The 10035-nt window shown below is 65.6% G+C and overlaps 2 protein-coding genes across 2 annotated transcripts; both read right to left on the bottom strand.

The window, feature by feature from the left end:
* Positions 1-199: 199 nt before the first annotated feature.
* On the bottom strand, positions 200-5171 carry ZBTB48 (zinc finger and BTB domain containing 48). Its single transcript, XM_086625784.1, has 10 exons — positions 4737-5171; positions 4418-4638; positions 3671-3782; positions 3225-3317; positions 2822-2908; positions 2318-2472; positions 1642-1778; positions 1067-1231; positions 864-952; positions 200-768 (listed from the first exon to the last, which is right to left on the bottom strand). The coding sequence occupies exons 1-10, from the start codon at positions 5169-5171 to the stop codon at positions 475-477; spliced, it is 1788 nt and encodes a 595-aa protein (XP_086481910.1). The 3' UTR covers positions 200-474.
* Positions 5172-5291: 120 nt separating this feature from the next.
* On the bottom strand, positions 5292-9957 carry TAS1R1 (taste 1 receptor member 1). Its single transcript, XM_086625781.1, has 6 exons — positions 9830-9957; positions 9416-9722; positions 8343-9119; positions 7728-7940; positions 7219-7339; positions 5292-6214 (listed from the first exon to the last, which is right to left on the bottom strand). The coding sequence occupies exons 1-6, from the start codon at positions 9955-9957 to the stop codon at positions 5292-5294; spliced, it is 2469 nt and encodes an 822-aa protein (XP_086481907.1).
* Between the last annotated feature and the right edge of the window lie 78 nt (positions 9958-10035).

Raw genomic sequence — 10035 nt, 5'->3', positions numbered from 1 at the left:
ACCAACTTAACAGGAGACGATCCTTTCAGCAAACGTTTAAGTGAAGGGGCAGAGCTGCGCTCCCTGGAGGAAGGTGGGCTGTAGTCCGGCACTCTCCGACTCAACGGCAGAACGGCTGGCGCAGGGCGAGCGCGCCGGAGGGAACGGGAGGCAGGAAGGGGAGGCGAGCGCAGCGCCGGCTGCAAAAAGCCAGCTCGTACAAAAGCAACTCGCAGCACGACATGCACGGAGCCGTCAGTCCCACTCTGCCCCATGCAGCGCACATTTATTTCAGCAGCCGTTCCCAGTACCTTCGCTTGAGACCCCGTTACAACTTACTCACAACGTCGTTTCCCTGCAGCCTGGGCTGGGAGCTTTGCGGGAGGGAGGGGAAGGGGCAGCTGCACGACTCGGAAAGAACGAGCGCAGCAGGGAGCGGCTCCAGCCTAACGCTTTATTGTGTTTTGGCAGGAAGGACGCGTGCCGGCGGCCGCGCTATGTTTCACAGTCTTCAGGGATGGTCGTTATAATCAGGGATTGCTCCATCGCATCCGCCGTTGGGAAGTTCTCGTTTGAGCAGAGTCTCTGTACAGGGAGCTCCTCGGACAGCGAGCCGCGGGCCAGGGACTCCACGATCACCTCGGCCGAGCCCACCTCCAGCTCCGGGGGCGGCTGCAGCGCCACCACCACGGCCTTCTCGTCCTCGATGATCAGGTTCCGCAGCTTCCGCTGCCGGGGGTTGTAATTCTCCACTCGATCGTGAATCTCCATGTGGCGCCTCAGGTGAGCCTGCAAAAGGAAGAGGCTCGACCAGGGGCGTGGTGAGGGCCGGCTCCCCGGCACAGCGCGCTCCGCAGTGGTCCCAGCAGTAGGGAACGCCTCACCTGCCGTGTGAACTTGTAGCCGCACTCGGTGCACTCAAACTTCCTGACGCCCTTGTGCCGGCGGACGTGGACGCGCAGCTGTTCGACAGCTGGGAAGGGAAGCCGGAGCCCGTTGGCGGCGGCACCGCGCTGCGCACGCTCGCAGGGACGCTAACCCGCCCCGCAGAGAGGAGGACAGCTCGGGAAGATGCCCCGGCCATTACCTTTGAACGTTTTCCCGCAGATCTGGCAGAAGTGGGGCCGCCCCTCCTGGTGCCGGCTGGCGATGTGCCTCAGCAGCGGCCCCTTCTCCGTGAAGCGCTGGTCGCAGAACTCGCAGCTGAAGGGGCGCTCCCCGGTGTGGGTCCGGTTGTGCTTGTCCAGGCTCGCTGCCGTTTGCAGGGGGAGAGAGCCGCGGGTCAGCGGTGTGGCACGAGCCCCCGTCCTGGGGCTCAGGTACGTGCCACGCCGCAGAGAAGACCGTGTGTGTGTGGTGTGGTTAGTCTGTGCCAGGCTCGTTAAGAGCCTTAGAAGCGGTACAAGCCACGGCCTGCTGCTCCAGGCTGTCCGCTACTGGGGAAAAAATCATTGATTTCTTCCTCTTTTGTGCTGTGAGGGTAACGGAGACACCGGGAACGTGCCTTCCTCGGGGTTACCACACGCTCACAAAGCGAGGCTTCGCTCCCCGGGGAAAGCCGGCAGAAGGCAGGCTTTGCAGCACGGCTGCTTTCGGGAGGTCCTGGATACCCGAGCGCTGCGCTCGGCAGCACCAGCCCCAGCTGCGTGCCCAGGCAGATACCTTGTGTCCTGAAGGTCTTGCCGCAGAGGTGGCACTGGAAGGGCTTCTCGCCAGTGTGCGTGCGCAGGTGCATGTTGAGGTTGGCTTTCTGCGTGAAGGCGTGGTGGCAGAACTCGCAAACATAGGGCCGCTCATTCCTGCGGGCAGGTGGAACGTTACCTCCATCTCTGCCTTCGCCAGCTTCAGCCCCTCGAGTTAGCTGCTGCTCCTCACCCAAACTTATTGTAATTAGATCTGACTTCATCCCCTCTCAAAGTAAAGTATTTTGGAGGCCCACGAATGCTATTCTGCAGCCACGGGCTCCTGAGCTGTGGAGCTTTCAGCCCCGAGGGAGCTATAACCAGCCCGGGAAACAGAATGCTAAGGATGAACACGGTGAGCTGCCGCACACTCGCCGCTTCAGTAACACGGATTAGCCGAGCTGATGAGCTTCGGTCATCGCTGGCACTACTACGGTGGCACACTCAGAGGGAGTGCTGACAGTCTGCGCTTCCTTTGGAAGGGAAGAAAGCAGAATGCCATCGGCCCCTCACCTGATTTCTGGCAGAAGTTTCAGCCCAGCACCTCTGCTACAGGGGGTGCTTGCTGCCCTCCAGCCAGCTGCTCCCCCAGCACCACCCAGCCGGGCCCTCAGCGGGGGAAGCGGAGGCAGGGGAGGACGCCAGTCACCTCGTACCTGTGCTTGGCCTTGATGTGCATCTGCAGGCCGTTGCGACTGGAGGCCCGGTGCCCGCACTCCTCGCAGACAAACAGCTTCTCTCCCCGGTGCTTGAAGGCCTCGTGCAGGCGCAGCTCTGTCCGAGACAGAAAGCACTTGGAGCAGGTGGAGCACTGCAAGGCCACAGGAGAGCGCGGGGTTAGGCGGCTCGCCCGGCGCGGTTCGCGGCAGACCCGCTTGCCGCCCCAGACCCACCCCTCCACCCTCGCGGCTGCGCTGGGGCTCCCCGTGGCAGCACCCCCAGCCCCAAGGCACCTTACGGGACAAGACAGCCTGACAAGAGCAAAACGCTGGTTGGTACTTGGCTCTGTAAGCCAAGATGGCAAGGGCTGCTCCGTACCCAACAAACCTGCCTCGCTCAACAGCGCCAGGCGGGACGGTGGGCGCTGCTCTGCAGGCAGGGCCTGAGCGCAGGTCTCTCTCCCTCCCAAGAGCCCACTGCTGCCCGCCCACTCCCCGTACCGCGTGGGGCTTCGGCGCGCCGTGCAGCTTTATCATGTGGCTCTGCAGGTCCTTCTTCTGCATGAACTGCTGGGCGCAGGAGGAGCACTGGAAGACAGGAGAGGAGGGTCAGCTTCCAGCCGCCCCCCAAACTGGTTTTGGCACAAGGAGAGGACTGGCGGCGCCGGGGAGCACTGTTCGGACATGGAACACGGATCCCTGGTAAGGCCGCAGGAAGTGCCTGGCTTTGGTGCCTCCCTGGAGCACGTTTGGGCTCAGAGATGGGGAACGACCCTCAGCGCGCTGCCGCAGACCGGGAAGGGAGCGGCCCAGGCTGCCCCAGCACAGAAAGGCTCTCCCCCTCCTCCTTCATGCCAGCACCCAGCTGCGGTCTGCAGGGACGGCGGTGGCGGACGCTGCTGACCTTGTACGGCATCTCCCCCGTGTGCGACACCATGTGCAGCCGCAGCTCCATTCGCCTCTTGAACACCTCCTGGCAGACCGAGCACGTGAAAACCTGCAACAGAGGGGGAGGCATCGGCTTCCGCGGAACAAGAGTCCAGCGCGAAGCCTGCAGCTCAGACCGGTGCGTGGCACGCGGGTGCTGGGACCCAGTGTGATGTTTCACCCGCGCCCACGGCGATCTGGATCTTTTATGGTACAAAGATCATCCTCGTGTGCTTGAAAAAACAGGCAAAACGAGAGTTGTCTGGTAACTGACTCGTTAGTTGCGTGCCGCGCAGTGGTGATGAGGGGTTTTTGGTCGGCAGGTGAGGGTGATGCGGGCTGTGGCTGGAAACAGGCTCTAATCCCGCTCCTGCAAAACGGCATCTGCTTTCCCAACCGCCGGTGGCAGCTTCCCAGGCGTACCTGCTCGGATCGGTTCATGCAGTTTCTGGCTTCGTGTTCCAGGAGATTCTCTTTTCTAAAATAACATTTGCCGCATTTGGAACATTCAAATGGCTTTTCTCCAGTGTGTTTCCTAGGGGGAACGCAAACGGAGAGCATCCGTCACTGCCAGTCCAACGGTAGAGACGCACGAACAGACCCGGCCAGGGCACTGGGAAGGGAGGGGGAAGGCCCGGGCAGCTTTATGCCCCCCAGCACCCACATCACAGTCGCCCAAAAGCCGCCTTTGACGCCAGCTCTGCCGATCCCACCGGAGCGCAGCCAAGCTGTCAGGGCCCGCTGTGCTCCGCAAAACCTCTATTTCCCAGGGCCAAGGTTCACCCCTTGGGAAGAGCGAAGCTGGAGCTCGTGCCCTCTCCGCAGGTGCCCGCTTTGCTCCCAGTTTCCAGCCCCGAAGCTCCTTGCAGTGCCCGGCTGTGCCGGCACGCTCCCCACGACGCTGCAGCTCATGCTGATTTTGACAGCCCGGGACTATTTGCCGTTGTCGGCCTCTGGCCGGCACGTTCCCTGGAAAAGCCCCTCGATGGTGCCTTTTTGAGCCAGTCTGGCTCCCAGCCCTGAGAGCGGAACCCGGGACAGTTGTGGCTCTCGGAAGCGTTTTGGAGGTACGAACCGCCCCGGCTCCCAGCAGCGCTGCCGCGGGCGGCACAAACCTCCGGTTCTGGCCCGGGCGCGGCCGCACGGGGAAGGAGACGCCGGAGCCGTTACCTGTTGTGCACTTTCAGGTAGTATTTGCTGAGGAAGGTTTTGTGACACGTGGGGCACTCGGCCGGCCCCGCTGTCCCTTTGCCGCCGCCCGGCGGCCCCGCCGCCCCCGCGCTGCCGGGCGCCTTCCCCGGGGAGGGGGTCTTGTTGCTCCGCGGGGCCTTTTTCTCGGGAAGGGAATCGGCGTCGCCCGCCGCCGCCTCCTCCGGGCCCGGGGGGGTGGCCTGCGAGGGAACAGGCGCCCGTCACCGTGCTCCCGCGCCGGACGGCGACCCCTTCCCGGTTCCCCCCTCCCCGCCCCGCTCCCGTCCCCCTCACGCACCGCGGGGCCGCCGGGTTGCGGGGGCAGCGCGGGCCGCGGGGTCCGGCTCTGCCGGGCGGCTCGGGGCGGCGGCGCGGCGGGCCGCTGTCGGGGCGCGGCGGGGCGGAAGGCGCGGCAGAGCGCCACGGCGTCGGGCACGCCGAGCTGCTGCGCGGCGGCCAGCAGGCGGGCGCGGTTGTGCGCCGTGAGCGCCAGGCGGCCGGTGTAGAAGAAGTCGAGGAGGAGCTGGAAGGTGTCGGCCAGGCCCTCGGGCAGCGCCACCGGCCCGCCGGGGCCGCGGGCGCGGAAGAAGCGGGAGCAGCTGGCCAGCACCGGCCAGTGCGCGCGGAACTCCCGCCCGCCCACGCCCAGCGTCGCGTCGCAGAACTGCCCCGCCGCGCGCTGCCGGTTCAGCTCCCGCAGCACGCGCACGCTGTGCGCCGCCGCCGCCGCCATGGCCGCGCCGCTACCGGGCCCCGCGCGCCGCCGCCATCTCGGCAGCGCCAGGACGCGGCGGCTGCCGGCGCGCCGGAAGTGACGCGCGTCCCCGGGGCCCGGCGCGGCGGCGGCGGTGGGTCAGGCGGCCGCCAGGCGCCGCGTGTAGCGCTGGATCGCGGCCTGGAAGTGCTCGGGCGTGTTGCGGCGCGGCCGCAGCAGGATGACGAAGGCCCGCGGGAGGAAGTAGCCGCCCAGCAGCGCCCCGAGCGTGCCGAGCGCGCCCAGCACCTGCGCCGCCGCCGCCGCCCGGCCGCGGAAGGCGCCCCGCGTGCAGAGCGCGGCGGCGGTGGCGGCCAGGTGCAGCAGCAGCCCGCAGGCCAGGCACTTGGCCTCGGTGTAGGCGGCGGGCAGGTCCCTCCCCGCGTAGCTGAGCGCGAAGCAGCCCAGGCTGAGCAGCGCGGGGTAGGCGGCGGCGGCCGCCCCGCCCGCCACACCGCACTCCAGCACCACCCGCTCGGCCGACACGCCGTAGTCCCGCCGCGGCACCGAGGGGCTGGCGGCCTCCGAGGCCAGGCACAGCGCCGCCTGCGCCGCCGTGCTGGCGGCGATGAAGAGCGGCGGCCCCCCGCGCCGCAGCCAGGCCCCGGGGAGCGCCGGCCAGCGCGCGTTCAGCCTGAAGATGCAGAGAAGCTGGCAGCAGCGGGTCGCGACACACGAGAGGAAGAGGGTGAAGCCGATGGCGTAGAGCGGGAGGCGCAGCAGGCACGCCTGCCGCGTGGGCTCGCCGAAGTAGCAGAAGACGCTGCTGCAGGCGCAGGCCAGGGAGCCCAGCATCAGGAAGCACATCTTCCCGCCTGCGGCCTTGACCACCGGCGTGGAGGCGTTCAGGGCGAAGAGGACGGCCAGCCCCGCCATGAGCAGCAGGAGAAGCACGGCGGGGGTTAGCAGCGCCCAGGAGACGGGCTCGGACCAGGACAGAAACTCGACGGTCCGGTTGAAGCAAGCTTCGCTGCCCGCCGGGGCCCACTCGTCCGCCCCGCAGGACTGGCAGCTGTAGACATCTGCGGAGGACACGAGCCCAGGCGGTGACGGGCACCTCGCACACCACGGACCCCGGTAAGAGATCTGCCCCAGCGGAGCGCCCTCACAGCCCCCTGGGTGCTCGGTGAGAGCTTCCCACTCCCACCCTGCTGCTTCCCCTTGGGTGCTTCCAAGCCTTGGGGACCAGAGGCGGCTCTTTTCCAAAAAGTCCTCCCAGTGGACTTCCCAAAAGTCCACTGCTTGTGCTGGGAGGTGTGAGGCCCCCGGGAGCTCAGCGGCGTGAGTCGAGGCTCAGGAGCGCATGGGCTGTGAGCGGGAAGGGGCTTGGGCACGCAGCAGTAACCTGCCAAGGCTGGGAAGGGTCTGTGGCAGCCCCCTTCCACAGGCGGGGCTGTGGGAGAGCAGTGTTTGGTGGCTCCCTGCTCCGCCGTTACTGGAGCTGGCCGTTCCCAGCCCCTTAGCCCGAGTGTGGGCCGAGGCTGCCGAGTGACCAGCTGCCACCAAGGGGTTTGTCATTGTGGCTAGTAGCTCTGAGACAGCAGATTCCTGCCACCTGTCCCAGGCAAGGGACATTTCCATATGCCAGCTGCTGGTGACTGCGTAGTGCGGAAGCCCCGAGCGCCATCTCAGGCACAAAGGCAACCACTGGATTGAATTTCCCTCCCAGAGGATGTGGTGCAGGAAGCAGCTGTCGGGCCGGACGTCCCTTGTCCTCTGGCTGCGGGAGAAGGGGCTGTGCCGGTGCCGTCTCCGCTGGCGTGGGCCCGGCTGTGGGCAGCACTCCCCGGAACGCACAGGGCAGGGGCTTTGCATACCCACGGGTGAGCAAACGGGAGTCGGAATGACCGCGTTCAGGGCAGCGCGGAGGTGTTTACTGACCACAGGGAGGAAGCGGGAGCAGCAGGGAAGAGGCTGGGAGAACCGCGAGGCAGAAGCAAGGGGCTGAAGGGAGGAGGAGGCAGGGTGCGGGCGCGGAGCCAGGCGAGAAGGAAGGGCAGGGAGCAGCCCCCGGGGGTGTACTGACCAGATCTGTTCAGGAAGGTTCCTGCTGGACAGGCCACGCAGCTGAAGCAGCATCGGTGGCGGCTCTGCTGCAGCCGCCTCTCCCCAGGATGGCAGGCCTCGGAGCACACCGAGGTAGGAGCCTGTCGGGAGCACGGCGAGGGTCAGGCAACGGGACACCTCACCGAGCACCAGGCCTGGGCCTGGCAGCACTCGGGCAGCTCGCTGCCGGCTTTCCAGACAGATGAGGCAGGAGCCGACAGCTCGCCACGTTCTGTTTCTTATGGAGGTGGGGAAAAAATGAGACCTGTTAAAGATAAAAGTAGGACCTGGGAGCCTGTTTTGTTCATGTGTCCTGCTTGTTTGTCAGAAGAACAAAAGGCGATACTCAGAATGCGGATTACCCCCCATACCACCTCTGTCTGCCCTCGTTTTTGTCCTGCTGGGAGTAAGTCCCCCAGAGCTGGTGGTGCTGGGGATGCAGCGGGCTTGGCAGTAAGCAATAAATAAGATCCGGGTGCAGACCAGTACCTGGTGATCTTTTGTGTGCCACAGGATTTTGCTCCGGTCAATGCTCAGCCTGTCGGGATTCGTGCTGAAGGTTCCTATCACATCGAAAGCCCAGCTCAGGCCACTCCAGTTCCACATGACGATGTCGTAGCCTTTATGAATGTCCCCGTTGGCGTCGAAAGAGATGCGGCTCCTGTACAGGGTGAAGTTGACTTGCCTGATTTTTTGTAGGAGCTGCAAAACGAGAGGAAGAGAAGGGCCGTTCCCAATGAGGAGGCTCCCGCTGAGGAGCGCCTTGTCTCCGGAGCGCGATATGCTAGAGGGCCCCTTCTCTGCTCTGGCTCCTCTCTCCAGCTCCCCGACAGCTAGCGTGTGCCCAGCTGCAGAAAGTCCCTTCCAGGTTTCTGCGCGGGGCTGGGGGTGAAGGAACAGAAGTGATCTAGGGCAGGAGTCTGAGTTGAGGTCCAGGCTGCTTTGACTGACAGGTGGCTGAAGCCCACGAGGCTCTTCAGCTGGGACACGAGCCTTTCAGAGGGACAGAAGACCCCTGGACACAAGGGGTAAATCTGGCCCCGTGAGGAAGGATCCTCATGGATCCTCTTCCAGAAGGAAGATCCTTCCTCGTGTTGCTCTTACCTGCCAGGGATAGACCGTGCCTTTGCTGCACACGCCCGAGGCGCAGCCCAGCAGGTCGTGGAGGCCATGGGCTACAGCATACACAGCTGAGTATACGTTGAAGGAGCCTTGAGCATCATACATGTCTGGGGCAGTGGCAAGCGAGTGGCAGTCAGTGCAGCACTGGACACAGTCCAGCCGGGCATTCCCTCTGGTTCCCTCGCCTGCCCCCGTGCTGCTGGCACGTTCTGCCGTAGCACTTTCGTCTGCCCTCTTCCAGGATTCAAAGCGTTCCAGCATCGCAGATGCGGTCTTCTCAACTGACATCCCGATCACCGAGCCGATTCTCTGGATGCCGGGCACCTGCCAGATTGTCTGGGCTAACGACCAGTCTTCGGAGCCCACCCACACCATGCCCGTGACGTTCTTCTGGACCATCACTTCAAAAAAAGGGCGGGCGCTTCGCCTGTTGGAGAAGACGATGGTGACGTTCACCCTGACATCCGTGAGGATTCTGGCCAGGCTGTGGAGCTCCGGGCTGCTGGCGTCCTTGTTGGTAGGGATGATGCCTCGGTAGGCAACGCACACGTCGCTTGCGGTCAGCAGCTTGTAGAGGGCATCCATGCCGTCCCTCCCGTAGGTGTTGTCGCTGCCCAGCAGAGCGACCCAAGTCCACCCAAACTGCTGCAGCAGCAGGAATATGGCCCTCACTTGCTGTCTGTCGCTGGGAATGGTGCGCAGGAACGAGGGGTAGAACCGCTTCAGGCTCAGCGTCGCCAGGGAGGCTTCGTAGCTGATCTGCAAAGGGAGCCAGGAGACAGCAGCACCCTACGAGCTAACGGCACCGGCAGCCCGTCTCCTGAAGAGGCAGGGCTGGGCTGGCAGCAGACCGGGAGCCCAGCGTGCTGCTGCGGGAGAAACTTTGGAAGGACAGCGAGCCAGCCGCGATTCCTGCCTGCCAGCCCACAGTGCCTGGGAAGGGGCCCCGCGCCAATGCGTGCGTGGAAGGGCTGCGCTTCCAGCACAGCCTGGCTCCTCCCTCAGCCCCTTCCTCGGGATCCCTTTCCTTGGCATGCCAGGGGAGCCGCGCTTACCTGTGGTACGAGGAAGACGCCAAGGAGGGCAGCCGTGGTGAGGGCCAGCTGGCTGCTGTCGGGCCCGACAACGGCCACCGCCGCGGGCTCGTAGCGGCCATAGGCGGGCAGCGCCTCCACCATGCGCGTGCCGGTGCGGGCCATGGCGTGCAGCGCAGCGAGGAGCCCAGCGGGCTCCGAGCAGGTGTCGTACAGGTCGTAGCCCAGCGTGACGTTGGGCAGCAGCGCGCTGGAGTTGTTGATCTCCTCCACGGTGAAGCGCAGGGCTTGCGACAGGCAGTAGCCGTGGCTTTTGAAGGCAGCGGCGCTGCGTGAACGCAAAAGTGGTTTTCGGGAGGAAATACCCCACCGGTTCGGGGGGAAAAGCCCCGCCGGTTCGTGGGGAGCGGGGCGGCGCGGGGGAGCGGGACTCACTCGTCGCAGACGCGCACCAGCGGCCCCGCGGCGTGCAGCGGGAAGAGCCCGGCCAGGCGGTAGTCCCCGTGGCCGCTGAAGGAGGCGGCGGCGGCCGCGCAGAGGCAGAGCAGGGCGGGCAGCGGCATGGCGGGGCGGCGCCGGGCCGCGGGCGGCGCCTCTTAACGGGGCGGGCGGCGCTCGGCCGGGGGGCGGCCCCGGCGGAG

The sequence above is a fragment of the Tauraco erythrolophus genome, chromosome 23, assembly GCF_009769465.1.
Source record: "Tauraco erythrolophus isolate bTauEry1 chromosome 23, bTauEry1.pri, whole genome shotgun sequence".
Classification (NCBI taxonomy): Eukaryota; Metazoa; Chordata; class Aves; order Musophagiformes; family Musophagidae; genus Tauraco; species Tauraco erythrolophus.
Note: the sequence above shows the minus strand (reverse complement) of the source record. Positions and strands in the feature narration are given on the sequence as shown.